At 50.8% G+C, this 16,317-nt stretch overlaps 5 protein-coding genes across 5 annotated transcripts; 3 read left to right on the forward strand and 2 right to left on the reverse strand.

Annotated features, from left to right (window-relative positions):
- Nucleotides 1-1,591: 1,591 nt before the first annotated feature.
- On the forward strand, nt 1,592-2,803 carry ETH_00008660 (uncharacterized protein; the record flags this gene model as incomplete). The annotated part of the gene is made up of 1 exon (XM_013378545.1): nt 1,592-2,803. One exon carries the CDS (start codon nt 1,592-1,594, stop codon nt 2,801-2,803), a length of 1,212 nt encoding a protein of 403 aa, XP_013233999.1.
- A 1,272-nt stretch (nt 2,804-4,075) lies between these two features.
- ETH_00008665 (uncharacterized protein) lies at nt 4,076-4,846 on the reverse strand (the record flags this gene model as incomplete). The annotated part of the gene is made up of 1 exon (XM_013378546.1): nt 4,076-4,846. The coding sequence occupies one exon, from the start codon at nt 4,844-4,846 to the stop codon at nt 4,076-4,078; it is 771 nt and encodes a 256-aa protein (XP_013234000.1).
- A 3,080-nt stretch (nt 4,847-7,926) lies between these two features.
- On the reverse strand, nt 7,927-9,533 carry ETH_00008670 (SAG family member (sag23); the record flags this gene model as incomplete). Its single annotated transcript, XM_013378547.1, has 5 exons — nt 7,927-8,032; nt 8,179-8,379; nt 8,619-8,716; nt 8,860-9,071; nt 9,338-9,533. 5 exons carry the CDS (start codon nt 9,531-9,533, stop codon nt 7,927-7,929), a joined length of 813 nt encoding a protein of 270 aa, XP_013234001.1.
- A 1,723-nt stretch (nt 9,534-11,256) lies between these two features.
- On the forward strand, nt 11,257-12,850 carry ETH_00008675 (SAG family member (sag22); the record flags this gene model as incomplete). The annotated part of the gene is made up of 5 exons (XM_013378548.1): nt 11,257-11,446; nt 11,710-11,921; nt 12,063-12,160; nt 12,390-12,590; nt 12,742-12,850. 5 exons carry the CDS (start codon nt 11,257-11,259, stop codon nt 12,848-12,850), a joined length of 810 nt encoding a protein of 269 aa, XP_013234002.1.
- A 1,459-nt stretch (nt 12,851-14,309) lies between these two features.
- Nucleotides 14,310-15,888, forward strand: ETH_00008680 (SAG family member; the record flags this gene model as incomplete). Its single annotated transcript, XM_013378549.1, is given in 6 exon segments — nt 14,310-14,493; nt 14,759-14,970; nt 15,112-15,209; nt 15,443-15,593; nt 15,596-15,643; nt 15,787-15,888. Coding segments are annotated over 6 exon segments (795 nt in total), but the record flags the coding sequence as incomplete, so codon positions are not given.
- Between the last annotated feature and the right edge of the window lie 429 nt (nt 15,889-16,317).

A 16,317-nucleotide genomic window follows, 5' to 3' on the forward strand; every position in this document is an offset into this window, starting at 1 on the left:
ACCCAGAAAGTGTCCTGCGGGCAGTTTGGCTTGTCCTCAAGAGGCCGCAGCAGCAGGCTTGGTGCAAACTAACAGCCCCTTTGCCAGGGGCTACTAGTTTGCTGCAGAAGACTTAAAAGCATTTTGCAAAGAAAAAATAAAATCATTTAAATTTTGAGATCTAAAAAAGGAATTCCAACCTGAAAAAGGAAATAATCTAATTAGTTCCTTTGCCTGTTTCCTCGCCCGGTCACGACCTCCAGTGATTTCTTGCACTGTTTGAAGAGCCTTTTTTACTGGGACACAAAATAAAATGATTAAAAAGAGTTTAGAAAGGAAAAATAATTAAAATAACTTAAGTTTACTCAAGCTTCCCTCGATCCTTAGCTGCTACTTGCAAGATCTTCTGAAACGTGCATTTCAGGTGTATCCGCAGCTCAGCCCGCAGTGCAAATTGCAAATCTTCTAATCCGCTAGTTTTCTGCAAGTTGCGTCTTTTTGGCTTTTCGCATTTAATTAAAAAGATAATTAATGAGGCCTCTAGCGCGTTCGCGTGTCTTAGGCCACAAACAGCAGCAGCTTTATCTCCAAAATAGCAGTACTGGCGCTGCTGCAAATGGCCAGCAGCGGCAGAGGGAGTTTTGCTGCAGCGCCTGGGGTGTCTGTACACCCCGAGGCTTCCCCGTGTCTACAGAATGCAGATACAAAGTGTAGCTGCCAAGTCCAGTGCTTATTTCCTGCACTGAATATTGCCAAGGGGGGGCAAAAAGGAGCTCCTGCGCCCAGGATTTTTATTCAATTAATGTTAAATGGTTAGTCAAAGATTAGGAGCCACTGAAGATCGGCGAAAAATGCAAAAAAGACGGAGTTTCGTGGACTGCCCCGTGGTGCGAGCACTGGCCGGTGGGAGCAGTAGCCGAAGGACGAAGTGGACGAAGGCAAAGACAGTTGACATACAGGCAAATAAAACAAAGAGACAAATAAATATACAAATAAATATCAAACACTAAATAAAGGGAGCAAAGAGGAAGAACCGAACGCTGCTAACAAGCGCGCATAGTACACTGCTGCTGCTGCGGCTGCTGCTGCTGCTGCTGCATGGGAACCGGGGCGGACAGACACTCAAAGATAGAGATAAAAGCTTAGAAATTAAAATAGATTACGAATGATACTTATAAATAAATAACTAAAAAACAAAGGGGAAAATCCCGCGTGGAGCAGCACCAGCAGCAGCAACGGCTGCCGAGCAACCAGCACGGAGGCAGCGGCTGCGGCGCTTTGGGGGGTGGCAGCAGCAGCAGCAGCGCCACCAACAGCAGCTGCTGCTGACGTTGCTGCAGAAGGACTCCCTAGGAGGTAAAAGGTTTTGTTTTTTCTGCTGCAGTTGCTTGCAACTATCAACGGAGAAGAGACACGCGATTTGAGTTTGCTGCTGTTGCCTTCCGTGGCATCTGCTGCTGCTGCTGCAGCTGCTGCTGCTGCTGCTGGTGCGCCCTTGGTGCCTTTCGCCTCATCTATTGCCTTTCTATTGGTGCTGCAGGCAAGACTGCAGCCGCTGCAGCAGAAACCTGCAGCAACTCTTCCCCCTGTGGTGTGCATACACCTGAACAGCATGTGTGCATTGCTCGCGCAGCATCGGCGGCTGCTGCTGCTCGGGCTGCTGCTGCTCTCCAGTGTCTGTGCTGCAGCAACAGCAAAGGAGGGCGCAGCAGCAGACGCGGCGGCGGCCCCCGCAGGTGCTGCTGCGGCGCCGGCGGCGCCGCAGCAGCAGCAAAAACCCGCAGCAGCAGCAGCAGCAGCAGCGGGAAGCAGCGATCTCGAGGCTTGCCAAAAGAAGCTGACTTATGCAGAACAAAGGGCTGAAAATGCGGAGAGCGATTTGCTGTCGTTTAGACAGAAGCACGAGGAAGCCCTTGCTGCGTGCACGACGCGGCTGCAGCAGCAGACGCAGCAGCAGCAGCAGCAGCAGCAGCAGCAGACTGAGGCCCTCCGCACCCGCCTAAACGAGGAGCTCAAAGTCAAGTCAGAGCTGGAGGCGAAGCTGCGGCAGCAGCAGCAGGAGACGCAGCAGCAGGAGGCAGCAGCAGAAGACCTGCGCGACCAGCTGCACACGGCGCAGAAACAGCTGCAGCGCATGCAGCAGCAGCAGCAGCAGAGCGGAGCAGCAGGCACCCTGGACAAGGTCAAAGATGTTGCCTCCGACTTGGGTCAAATGTACCTTGTTGCTGTTGAAACAGCAGTTGCTGCTATACCGCTGAGTGTGCGCGATGCAGTGCAGCAGCAAACAGCAGCAGCAGCAGCAGCAGCAGGCGAGCAGCTGGGAAAGGTGTACGTACACCTCGAGCCCTATGTGGAAACGACCAAGGACTTCTACTACGCGTACGTACACCCGCACGCTGTAGCAGCGGCAACTTGGGCGGCGAAGACTGGCAGCAGCGCAGCAGCAAGAGCTGCAGCAGCAGCAAACCAGCAGCTGGACGCGGCCCTTGCTGCGGTGTACGTACAGCAGCCCCACCTGCGGCCAATGGTGCCGGCAGACATCCAGGGGCGGCTGCTGCTGCTGCTGCTGCTGCTGGCGACTGCTTATATGGCGGGCTGTTTGCTGCTGCGCTGCTGCCGCATGCTGTGCAGCTGCTGCTGCCGGCGGCGCAGCCGCAGCAGGCGCGGCAACAAGAAGGTCTTTGCTGCTGACACGCCAGCAGCAGCAGCAGCAGCAGGCAGCAGCAAAACAGGACTGGGGCCCCGCATGGGAAGGGAGACAGCCCAAACCCCACAGCCAATGCCCCCGAGGCCCTTTGACCTAGACAAGAGGCGGCGGCAGTGAGGCTGCTGCTGCTGCTGCAGCAGCAGCAGCAGAGCTTGGAGCAGCAACGCTAGATCCCTAGTGCCAGCACAAGACCCCACGGCTCCGTGTCTGCATTTGGTGCTGCTACAGTTTCAATTCTTATCTATACCTGCTGCTGCGGCGACTGCTGCTGCTGCGGCAGTTGCTGCTGCAGCCGTTGGTGCAGCTCTTGCTGCAGCTGTTGCTGCGGCTGCAGCAGCTGCAGCAGCAGCTGCTGCTCTAGCGCACGTATGTGCACTTGTGTTTACTTTATGCGGCTGTCGACGGCTCACGCCGTCTTTGCTGCAGCAGCAGCAGCAGCTGCTGCTGCTGCTGCATACCCGCCTGCTGCGGTGGGTCAGTCGCTGCAGCAGCAGCCGCTGCTGCTGCTGCTGCACAGCTTTTCCTCTACCCACAACTCGAACTGTGCTGAAGCAGCACCAAACGAGAAGCGCCCAGCGTCCACCCAGCTAGCTAGCCAGCTAGCTAGCTAGACAGCTAGCTAGCTGCTGCCTCGTGGATATGAGTTTGCTGCAGCCCTTGCTGCTATAGAAAGTTCTGCGGCTAGCTAGCTAGCTTCCAGTCGAGCTGAGTGGCTAGCTGTGGGCGCAGCGGGCTAGCTAGGTGCATGGTATGGCTAGCTAGCTGGGTGAGCTGTGCGGGAGCGCCAGCTAGCTAGCTATAGCTCTCCAGCGAGCTGGCTAGCTAGCTAGCTAGCTGGCTGGATAGCTAGCTGGATGGCTGGCTGGCCGACTCCGCTCTGCGGTGACTAGCCACGTAGGGAATGGAGGGCCTGCCGCTGTGTAGACGATTGGCTAGCTAGCTAGCTAGCTGGCTAGCCACTTGCCAAGCTAGCTAGCTAGCTAGCTAGCTGGCTAGGCGTCCGGCCGGGGGTGCGCCCAGCATTAGCTAGATGGGTAACTAGCTAGCCAGCTAGCCACCAGCAACACTAGGTGCTGAGCCAGGTGGCCAACTAGCTAGCTAGCTGTAGCTAGCTGCGTACCTAGTACAGCAGCTAGTTTGCTGCTTCTCTCTCCAGATAACCTGCTAGCTAGCTGGCCAGATTGCTAGCCAGCCAGCTAGCTAGTCAGCTAACTAGCTGATTAGCTAGCTAGCTAGCTAGCTAGCTGGCTAGCTAGCTACTGTGTGGGATGTGCTTTTGGTGGCGAAAGGCTAAAGCAAAGAGTTGGGCTCTGCAGCGTGCAGCGTACAGAGAGCCCAAAAGCAGGCAGCAGTTGGCTGCTGCTGCAGCAGCTGCTGCAGCAGCTACTGCTACCAGTGTCTTTGCTGCTGTTGCTGCTGCACGTGGTCGATTCTATTCTCAAGAGCCGAAACGCGCGCTGCTGCGTCTGTTGCTGCTTGCAGCGCTGCGTTGCTGCTGTCCTCCACTTGCTGCTGCAGCAACAGCAGCGACAAAGTTCCAGCAGCAAAAAAGCCGAAGCCGAAATACTTCAGTCGCTGCAGCAGCGGCACACGAGTCTTCTTGCTGCTGCTGCTGTTCTTGCTGCTGCTGCCGCTGCTGCTGCTGCTCTTGTCGACTGAAGAAAGGGGCCTCGCAGCAGCAGGCGGACTCACTGGAGCTGCTGGAGGGCTTGTACGTGCGTCCTTTGCTGCTGCTGCTGCTGCTGCTGGCGCTGCAGCTGGCGAGCTGAAGAAGGAGAAGAACCCCCCTTTGCTGCTGCTGCTGCTGCTGGGAGTTGCTCGTGACAAAGGTGTTGGATTGCTGCTGCTCGCAGGGCTTTTCGGGGCTGCAGGAGGAGCAGCAGCAGCGGCACGCGTTGCTGCTGTCGCAGCTGCTGCTGCACCTTTTGCTGCTATTCCTGCTGCTGCTGCTTCTTCCCGTCCCTTGCGGCTGCCGAAGAAGCCAAAATGTCTCTGCTGCGTCGCCAAAGCCCCATGCTGCTGCGCCTTTGCTGCTGCTGCTGCTGCTGCTGCGCTCGCTGCCGCCGCAGCAGCCGAAGCCGGCGCACCAGAGACACCAGGAGCTGCTGCACCTGCTGCTGCTGCTGCAGCTGCAGCTGTCCGTAAAGCGGGTGAAAACATAGCAGCTGGTATGCAGTATGTTCCCTGATGTGCTGCTGCTGGTGCTGCTGCTGCCGCTGCTGCTGCTGGCGGTGCTGCTGTCTCTGCGGATGGTGCAGCTGTTACTACTGCTGCTGCTGTTGCTGCCGTACTGCCGCTGCACCGTCCGTTGGTGCTGCTGTCACTTTTGCTGCTGCTGCTGCAGCTCTTATGCCTGCTACTTGAAAGGCACAGATCCCCTGCAGCAGCAGCTGCCGCTCCAGAGCATGCACTGCGTCCAACCCTTAACCCTAAACCCTAAACCCTAAACCATAAATCCCAAATCCTAAACCCTAAACCCTAAATTCCTCAAGCTTAATTTCAAAGTTAAATACATAGAATAGCCAGAATTTAATAATCTTCAGGTGACGACAGCCCCACTGACTTCGCCTTTGTCGCAGCTGTCTCGCGCCGCAGCAGCCAAGCCCTGAGCCATAAACCGTAAACCCTAACGCCTAAAGCCTAAACCCTAAACCCTAAACCCTGAGAAACGCCTAATAAATAGCGCATTCACGACTCCAGTATTTCTGGGACATAAACGGCACTGTGCTAAGCTGCTGGCTCTGTCTATTGGGCGCTGCAAGTTGATTCTGTACGTTGGTTCCGAAATAAGGGTTTAGGGTTTAAGTTTTAGGGTTTAGGGTTTAGGGTCGGCAGTTCCTGCAGCCCATTCGCCCTCAGCTCGGAGAGAGGAACGCAAGCTGCCCCCAAGCCACACATCGCGTAGCTAGCTAGCCAGCTAGCTAGCTAGCTAGCCATCCTGTCGACAACTCACTCTGGGGCTACCTACCCGCCCATGTAGCTAGCTAGGTAGCTAGCTGGCTGGCTAACTGGCTAGCTAGCTGTTGCTGGAGCGCTGGGATCAGCGAGCTGCTGCGCAGCAAGAAGTACAGGGAGAGAATAGGAGACGAAAGATGCTGCATTTTCTGCTACTACTCTGCAGCAAACCCTAGCTAATGTTGCCCCTGAACAACAGCATCAGTAGCTGCTGCTGCAGCTGCTGTTGCTGCTGTTGCAGCTGCTGCGTTGCTGCTGCTGTTTCAGACTCTATGGACGGGCTACTGCGGCTAGCTTGCTGCAGCTTGCCCCTCTCCTAGTACTACGCGGGACAAGGGTTCAGGGTTTAGGGTTTAGGGTTTAGGGCTGACCCCCGCGGGCGTTTGGCGCAGTCGGTAGCGCGTGGGTCTCATAATCCCAAGGTCGCGAGTTCGAGCCTCGCAATGCCCAGCGGCGCTTTGTGAAATTGAGAGCAAGTTTAGAAAAATCTTTGCTGCTGCTGCTCCTGCTGCTGCCGCTGCTGCTGCAGTTGCTGCTTTTGCAGGCGGCGACAAAGAGATGCGCGGCTGCTATGAATTTGCAGCCAGAAAGCTGCAGGCTTGGCGGCGAACAGGGGTTTAGGATTTAGGGTTTAGGGTTTAGGGTTTGGCGGTCACGTGCATACCCGCACGGAGTAAATGCCCTTTTCACTCCGGGCGTCAGGATAGAGAGAGGCTTTCTAGTCCGACGCCCTAGTTAGAGGGTTTAGGGTTTAGGGTTTAGGGTCTTGGGCAAGCCAGTTCCTTAGCTAGATGCTCAAGCAGCTTGAAAGGCAAGAAACTAGTGGCTAGCCACTAGTTTCTGGCTAGCCACTAGCAACCCAACTAGCTGACTAGTCGGCGGCTAGATAGCTAGGTGTTTCTCTAGCCAGCTATTTGGATAGCTGGCTAACAGGCTGTCTGGCTAGCTAACTAGCTGGCTAGCTAGCGAGCTAGCTAGCTGGTCGGGTGGGTTCTGTGAAGCGCAGGAGCCCAGGGAGCGCATGAGGAGACAGTAAGCTTGCTGCTGCGTTGCTGCTGCGTTGCTGCTGTGTTGCTGTTGCGTTGCTGTTGCGCTGATGCTGCGTTGCTGCTGAGTGTCCGTACACTGGGAAACCCCACGACACCCCAGAGAGCCGCAGCGCTGTGGGGTCTATACGGGAGCTTGAGGCACTTCGGGCTAAGGGTTTAGGGTAAGCAAATGATAACAAACAAAAAAGGAAGTGGGGAAAACAGAATGTGAAGACCGGTAGGATCTGATGTGGCAATTTAATTATAAGTTGTGCTGTGTGTTCTTGACAAGTAGTGGAGCCCTCTAGGATAACAAACAACAAATGAGCTTACCCTGCCTTCCAGAACTTCTACATGCACTTGAAGTTAAAACGCTCTAGTGTCTTATTAATTCGTGAGAGTGTTCTTCTTTTCAAGAGGTTTCTGCGCCTGCTGCAGTGCAGGGCTTCGGCAGGAACGCATGCAAGCTAATCACTCATAAAATCTCAGGAGTGAAATATCACGCAGCGAAACACAAGCTAGTAAAATTATGACTGCATCCCGAAGTCCAGAGTTGTCTTTAGTTTTCTCAGGTTTATTATTAACCTTTCAACGTGGCTTTGTCTCTTCTGAACTTCAGCAACAGATACAGCGAAGCAAATGCGTTGTCTCACAGCTGAGCAGAGATCCCAAAAAGAAGACGTAGGCAAGAAACATAGGCTGTTTAAAATTATCGAAATTCTGTCTGCTGCTGCTAATAGCTTTGTCAGGTGTGCAGCTGACATATGCTGCTAATAGCTTTGTCAGATGTGTAACAAACACTCTGGGTAGCGAAAGTTGCAGCAGCATGTCTAGCCGATTAAATGTTTTTAATAAACGACGTCTCAAACTGCCAATGCAATATGTGTTCGTACGGGACTTTGCCCGCTTCTGAATTAAAATGCATTTCAGGAGAGGACCAAGGCTGCCAATTCTAAGGTAACAGGGCGGGCGCAGTCAACTCACTTCATGAGCAGCAGCTTCCGCGTTTCCGCACTGGAAGTGCGCAACACGGAGGGAAATTTGATCCATTCAACGCAACCTAGGAAGTAGTACTAAGATGCAGTGGGAAGAGAAACGTATGTTACAATTTTGCCGAAGCTCTTCCTCACCAGCCGCCTGCAGTGCCTGGCACTAGAGGTCCAAAACCGGCCTCTAAACGATTCAGCAATGCCTGTCAACGGAATATGTACAACTTCGACATCTCCGGAACCTTCTCCCTTCGTTTGTTTGTTAAGCTCAAATCCGAATGCTCAGAGCTAGGACCAATAGGACAGTTGCGACGCTAGGAAACGAAACGAACGCTGCGCTTCCCAATCCCCAGAGGGCATTGTACAGCTCGGTTCTGCAAGCAAAGTTGATCAATAATTGTAATCAACTTTATCACACTTTGCAATTCCCATTCCCCAACATATCGTGCCCCTGTAACTCATCTGCAAGTGTGCCCTAACGCTTGTGCTGCCGACTAGTCACGTTGCTAGTTCAGCTCACGTGAAAGGCATTTCTCCAGTTCGAAGTGGCTCTACGAAGTAGCAGAATAAAACGTTGTGGCCAGCTTTGCAGTCCTTGGTGGCGCCACATGAGACCTTTGTGCTTTTCGCCGATAGCAGAAACGCCACATTACTGGCCTCTACTTTATCAAATGGCGCTTTTGCTGGGTCATATGTTCCCGTTGAGGGTCCGAAGTTCGATCTGCAGCATGAAAACGATGGGATTTACACCAGAATAATTGAAGAACAAGAATATCTTTTGGAAATACTGAGACAGAGGCAAGCACCACCAAGCTGCATAACTTGAAGAAACTCTTGAACTAAGAATGATCAGCCACCTTGTGCATGCTAACGTGAGCACAGGACTCCGACACACATACATGCTAAAAGGTGTAGGCACTGTGGCACCGGTGAAAACGAATGAGATAAAAAAGAACTGACTGTTTGAGGTGGTTGAGTCCGGCCGTGTAAGTCGCCTGGATCAAAGCGTTGCAGTCGAACTGCGTGGACGGCGCGAATGGAATGACAAGTCCGGGATACTGTGTAGCACAAAAGCAATATAATTTCAATAGAAGCCCCTCGCATGGGCAGAGGACCTCAGGGCTTTAGTTCTGCGTTGCGGAGGTTTTTCACTTTAGCGGGGAGCTGCTGCTGAACGATACTCAAGGCCTAAAAGCCCTACCGTCTTCGCATCCGCGTTCTTGCCCGAGTCACATGTGTCCACATTTTCGCCTGCAAGCTTTGCTGCAATTTTAGCGGCAGTAAGGCTTTCTGCGTCTTTTTGTCCAATCTTCGTCAGGCTTGCAGTCACCTCTCCGTCAGTTGCCTTCGTGAGGGTTCCCAACAAATCCTTGAGATTTTCGTTCCTTAGCTTGTTTATGATGGCCAGGCAATCTGCAGATGGCAAGCTAACACCAGTCTAATGGCAATGCAATTATGTCGTGGCATGTGTTTCCACAACACCGCCCACTGACCACGGGTGGGGCTGCACTGAAGTGCCACCTGAATGTCATTCTCCAAAAACGTGAGCATATGCGCTTGAATTGCACTCGAAAGAATAAATTCATCTGCAGGCATAATCTATAAAGACCCGAAGATCTATACAGTTCTGTGACTGGGACCAGCATAGCGCCATTCACTTGTTCAAATTAGTGGTTCACCATTAGTTTTCTCTTCGGCTACGGGCGCCGTCGTTGTCCGCAACAAATCTTGACCGGTTGCAAATAAATTTGTGCGGAGGCTGTTTTGCTGAGACGTCGCTGTGCCAGATCGGAGGGAAAGCGCCGATGAGAAGTGTGGAGCGGCGGTGCTGGCGAGAAGACCAGCGTAACATGCCAACAACCCTACGTGAATCATTGCCTGGCAATTGGCTTGTCATAAAGCGAATGGTAGTACCGGAAATCCAAGCGAAATGAGCATGAAGAACGAGAGGGATAGGAAAACAGAGAGCGGGAATGCGTGTGAGTTTGTGTGCAACGATGTGCGGGTTGTGTGCGCGGAGGTCGTGTGGGGAGCTCTGAGGCATTGCCCCCCATATAGTTACTCAGGAGCTTGTTTCAAGTATTCAGGCACATTTATCAAGCATTGGAAGGTAGAGCAAGTATGTGATTACTTCGTGATATTATATTTCTTTCACAAATATATTCACAGGTATATACGGCGCTTGCTGGGATTGCAGGAGTCACCGGCAGTCACGGCACGGCGATTGCAGGCCGTCCAAATTCGCGGACGGAAATAGGTAAGGAATACAAACCTATTTAGAGCCTCTTGAAGATATGAAATCACTGTAAAGAAAGGCATTGTAGAGCCATTGGTTCGAAAGAAAGTGCTATTCGCAGTAGCGGGGTCCGCGAAGGGCCACGATGGTGGTCGGTGAGCGCGGGGTGACCGGGTTACTCGAAGGGCCTCCAAGGCAAAATTTCCAATTTAAACAAAAGTATACGTCAATAACATTGTTCAAAATTAATCCCGGAAGACCACAAACTCCAAAAAATTTGCACACGCTGTGAACGTTGGCCACACGCCCTTTGCACTCGGACTTCGATGCCTGTTCACTGTCACCTATGCTCGTACTGGCCAGTTTCTCAGCCAAAGAATCTCTCGGCTTCTTACTTCATTGCCCTTTTCGAAAGAAGAAAAATATCCTTTTTACACACGGCTAGATTAAACTAATTTCTGCAGATTCTCGACACACCTCTGCTATACTCCTGTCGGTGCCGACAGCCAATGTGGAGAACGCAGGTGTGTCGAAGTGGAACAAGAATTAGCAGGGTCTAATTTAATCCGTCCAGTTATAGTAAACGTTTTTTCTATTTTGGAGAGATCTATCAAATACGAAGCCTGGAGATTCTTTGATTGAAGCCAGTAGAGGTATTGCTCATATCGGTAAAGTGAACAAGCGCCAAAGTGTGCGAGCGGAATAGATTGTGGCCAGCGTACACAGTGTGGGGCAGGTTTTTGGATTTTGTCGCTTTACTAAATTAATTCTAAACAGAATATATGGTTTATACTTTAGTTTACATTAAAAGGTTTGCCTTAGAAGCCTTTCGAGTAACCAGGTCACCATCCGCTCACCGCGAGGCAACGTGACACCTTCGCCGCATCCCGCCAAGGCGAATAGCATTTTTTTTCCGGACCAATGACTTCATAATCTCTTTCTTTACAGTAATTTAATCTTTGTAAGGGTTTCTAATTAGGTTTATGCCCTTTACCCATTTCCGTCTGTATAGTTTGGTCGGCGTGTGCACGGCGTGCCTTGACTGCCAGTGACTCCTCCCATCGCAACAACCGGTGCATATATCTTTGTGAAGGACACATAATATTACAGTGTAATCACATACTGCACCATATCTCTCAAAGGTTGATGACTGCGCTGGAACAGTCGAAACAAGCTCCTGAGTAACTGTATAGTGGGATCGTTGTAGCCCTCAAGAACCTCCGCGCACACAACCCACATCGTTGCCACAAACTCCCACGCATTCCCGCACTGCCTCTTCTCAGCCTTTTTTCTTTCTTTGTGCTCATTTTGGTTGGCTTTCTGCTAATGTCATTTACTTTATGATAAGCCAATTGTCAGGCAATGACCCACCTAGGTTTGTTGGCATGTTACGCAGGCCTTCTCGCCAGCGCCGCCGCACCACACTTCTCGTTGGCGCTTTCCCTTCGTTCTGGCACAGCAGCGTCTCAGCAAAGCAGCCTCAGCGCAAATCTATTTGCATCTGGCCAAGTTTCGCTGCGGGCGGCGCCCACAGGCAATGAGATAACTGCAGGTGAACTACTGATGTGAACAAGTTAATGCTACGCTAGCCCCAGCCACAGATTTGTAGAGATCTGTGGACCCACAGCAATTATGCCTGCACATGAGCTTTTGCTTTTAAGTGCAATTCAAGTGCAGATGCCCCCGTTTTTTACTAATGACATTCAGGTCGCGATTCCGTGGAGTCCCACCCGTGGCTAGTGAGGGTTCATGTGGAAACACATGCCACGACATAATTGTATTTCCATTGCGTCTGCTTTAAATTGCCATATGCAGACTGCCTGGACACCATAAACAAGCTAAGGAACGAAAATATCAAAGACTTGTTGGGGACCCTCACCAAGGCAGAGGACAGCGATGTAACTGCAAGTCTGAAGACGATCCCAGTAGCGGATGCCGCAAGCCTTACTACCGCGACAATTGCAGCAAAGCTTGCAGGTGACAGTGTAGACACATGTGCCTCGGGGGGAAACGCGGATGCGAAGACGGTAGGCCTTGTGGGCTTTGATTATCGTTCAGCAGCAGCTTTCCGCTGAAGTGATGAGCAGCCCCACAGCAAATCTAAAACCCTGTGTTCTTCTGTACATGGGAATGACATTTATAGCAACAATGCTGGTGTTGTGCTTCAGTACCCCGGACTCGTAATCCCATTCACCCATGACAAGGACTTCGACTGCGACGCTTTGATCCAGGCGACCTACACAGCCGGACTCAACCAACTCAAACAGTGCGTTGTTTTTTGCTCCATTTTCTTTGACTGGTCCCAAAGTGCCTACAGCTTTTAGTTTGTGACGGAGTTCTGTGTTTAATTTAGCTTGCACGAGGTGGCTGATCATGAAGTCAAGAGCCTTTTCACATGTGAAGTTCCAGGGCAAAGACCTTACTGGTGCTTGTCTCTGTATTTGCCAAAGGATATTTCTTGATCTCCATTCATTCTTATATTCTCCATGCTGCAGGTCGAACTTCGAACCCTCAAAAGGAACATATGATGCTACGAAAGCTCCATTTGATAATGTAGACGCCAGCAATGTGGCATTTCTACTTTCGGCGAAAAGCAAAAAGGTCTCATGTGCCGCCACCAAGAACTGCAATGCTGGCCACGACGTTTTATTCTGCTACTTCATAGAACCACTTCGAAATGGAGATCAGCCTTTCACGTAAGTTGAACTAGCCATTTGACTGGCCGGTAACAAAAGCGGCAGGCCACACTCGCAGATGAGCGAAAAGACGAGAGCACGATATGTTGCAGAATGAGAATTGCAAGACACGATAAAAGTGTTTGCAATTTTTAATTAATTTCGTCTTCAGAACTGAGCTTTACAATGCCCTCTGGGGATTGGAAGCAGGCGCAGCCTCCACCGCGGTTCCCAGCGTCGCCACCGTTCTTTTGACCCTCGCCCTGATCATTCAGCCTTAAGCTTAACAAACAAACGGCAGAGCTTCTTTTCGAGATGTCGAAGGGTACAAATTTCGTTGGAAGACATTCCTGAGTCGTTTAGGAGCTGGGCCGTCTAGTGCTACGTTCAGCAAGTGGCTGGTGAAGAAGAGCTTCGGCAAAAATATACGTTTCCCTCTCCACTACATGTTTGTGCTACATCTAATTCTATCTACAGTAATTTTAATTTGTCAGATGCCCGTTGTGGCTGGATTCCTCTCGGCTCATATGCATGCAAGCAAACAACACCGCTGGCTTCAGCCGTTCGTGAACTTTTACAGCGAAGCAAGTGGCTGTTTCCGCCTTCCGCTGCAGCTAATAAATTCGGAAAATTCTAGCATGCATTGTTTTACTGCTAGCTATTCTTTATTAAGATTTGATCTAGGCACCACGAGAGTATTTGGCGTCGCAGTGTGAAACGCGGCATGTGTAAACGAAGCCGCTTAACCCTTAACGCTGAACCCCTGGGTATGCCGAGCATGTCTTTGGCTCAAAGTAATAAATTGTCGGTTTGGCAAGTGAGTCCTCCCAGGCAGCTGAGCATCCGGCGTCGGTAGTAGTTACTGAATGATATGGTGTTGATGGCAGTGCCAATAGTCAATCTGCAGGGCATGCGTGCGTCGAAGTGGAACAAGAATCAACAAGAATTAATTTAATCCATCCCTTTATAATACGCAATATTTCTGTTTAGGGCAGTCAAGTAAGAAGCCGGGAGATTGACTCAGAAATCGGTCAGTAGAAGAGTCGGTAAGGAGGGTAAAAAATGTCTACAGCCACCAAAGAATGGCTGCACACGGAGTCCACGTACACAGTGTGTGGCGCGTCTTTGGAATTTGTAGCTTTCCTAAATTAATTCTCAACAGAAATTTTGGTTTATTTTTCAGCTTGCATTAAAAGGTTTACCTTAGAAGCCTTCCGAGTAACCAGGTCACCCTCCGCTCACCACAAGCAAACGTGACCTCCGCCGCACCACGCCAGCATTTTCTTTCGGACCAGTGACTTCACAGTCTCTTTCTTTACAGCTCTTTCATATTCGTAAGGGTTTCTTATTAGGTTTATGCCCTTTACCCATTTCCGTCCCGCTTAATGTGGTCGGCATGTGCACGGAGTGCCTTGACCGGCGGTCACTCCTCCAATCGCAGCAACTGGAGCATATATTGTTGTCAAAGACACATGAACAATGTAATCAGGTACTGTACCGTTTCTCTCAAAGGTTGATGAATGCGCCAGAACAGTCGAAACAAGCTCCTGAGTAACTGAATGGTGGGATAATCGCGTTGTAGAGCACCCCCAGTACCTCAGCGCACACAACCAACATCCTTCTCCTAAACTTCCACGCATTCCTGCTCTCTGTTTGCTTAGCCCTTGCGTTCTTCGTGCCCATTTTGTTTGGTTTCTGGTATTGCCATTTACTTTATAAGCCAACTGTGAGGCAACGTCTCACGTAGGGTTGTTGACAAGTTATGCTGGCCTTCTCGCCGCCGCACCACACTTCTCGTTCGCGCTTTCCCTTCGCTCTGGCACAGTGGCGTCTCAGAAAAACACTCTTAGCACAAATTTATTTGCATCTGGCCAAGATTTGTTGCGGACGACGACATATCCCACAGCCGATGACAGAACTAAAGGTGAACTGGTAATTAGAACGAGTGAATGGCGCTACCCTAGCCCCAGCCACAGATATGTAGAGATGTGCGGGCCTCCAGTGATTAGGCTTGCACATGAGTTTATTCTTTTAAGTGCAACTCAAACGGAAATGGCCCCGCCTTTGACGAATGACATTCAGATGGCGCTTCAGTGCAGGCCACCCGTGGCTACTGCGCGCTCCTGTGAAAACATATGCCACGATATTATTGCATTCTAATTAAGCTCATGGGAGCTTGCAATCTGGAGAGTGTCTGGCTACCATAAACGAGCTAAGGAGCGAAAATCTCAAGGGCCTGTTACGAACCCTCGCCGAGACAAATGGCGAAGAGGTGACTGAAAGCCTGACGACAATAAATGTAGACAACCCGGCAAGCCCTACTGCCGATAAAGTTGCAGTAAAGCTTGCAGGTGAAGATGTAAACACATGCGCATCGGGTAAAGACGCGGATGCGAAGACGGTAGGGCTTTCAGGCTTTCAGTACCGTTCAGGAGCAGCTTTCAGCAGAAGCGATGAACCGCCCCAGGGCAAAGCTAAAACCCGGTGTTCTTTTGTGCATGCGAGAGGCTTCTACGGCAACTATTGTGGTGGTGTGTTACAGTATCCCGGACTCGTGATTCCGTTCACGCATGAGACGCAATTCAATTGCAGCGCTTTGATCCAGGCGGCCTATACAGCCGGACTTAACCACCTCAAACAGTCCGTTGCTTCATCTTCCTTGACCGGTGCCACAGTGCCTACACCTTTTAGTCTGTGCGTGTGTTGGGGTTCTGTGTTTACTTCAGCATTGACGAGGTAGCTGATCATCCCTTAGTTTAAGAGCTTTTCGAAACGTGGAGCTTGGTGGTGCTTGGCTCAGTCGCAGTATTCGCCGAAGGAATCCTCTTGATATTCACTTATTTCTTTCAAATCGTATTGCTTTCATGCTACAGGTCGAACTTCGAGCCCTCAACAGGGGCATACAATGCTGAAAACGTTACATTTAACAACGTGAACGCCAGCAATGTGGCGTTTCTGCTGTCGGAGAAAAGCAAAAAGGTCTCATGTGCCGCCGCCAAAGACTGCAAAGCAGGCTACAACGTTTTTTTTGCTACTTCATAGAGCCACTTCGCACTGGAGATAAGCCTTTCACGGAAGCTGAACCAGCCACGTGACTAGCCGGCAACATAAGCGGCAGAACACGCTTGCAAAGGAGCTACAAGACAAGAGTACGATATGTTGCAAGGTGCGATATAGATAATTGCAGTTATTGATTTATTTCGCTTGCAGAACTGAGCTTTACAATGCTCTTTGGGGATTGGAAACAGGCGCAGCGTTCATTTCGGTTTCCAGCGTCATCGCTGTTCTCGTTGTCTTTGCTCTGATTATTCGCACTTGAGCTTGACAAAAAAAAGACAGGGCAGCTTCTGGAGATGTCGAAGATGTACAAATTCCGTTTAGAGACATTCCTGAATCATTTAGGAGTTGTTTTCTGATATCTAGTGCTACGTACTGCAAGTGGCTTCGGCAAAAATGTGGAATACATTTCTTTGCCGACTACACCTGAGCAGCACAGACAACGTTATCTAGAGTAATTTCAACTCACCAGATGCCATTTGTGGTTGGATGCCTCTCAGCTGATATGCACCCAAGCAAACACTGGTTTTAGTCTCTCATGAACGTTCACATTGAATACATTGGCTGTTTACGCGTTATGCTAAAGTTAATAAATTCAAAGAGCGCCAGCATGCATTGTTTTAGTGTTAGGTATTCATTACGGAGATTCGATGTACTCACTACAAGAAAATTTGGCGCCGCAGTGGGAAGC

Source organism: Eimeria tenella, genomic scaffold (genome assembly GCF_000499545.2).
Source record: "Eimeria tenella Houghton genomic scaffold, Eth_scaff9, whole genome shotgun sequence".
NCBI classification, from domain to species: Eukaryota; Apicomplexa; class Conoidasida; order Eucoccidiorida; family Eimeriidae; genus Eimeria; species Eimeria tenella.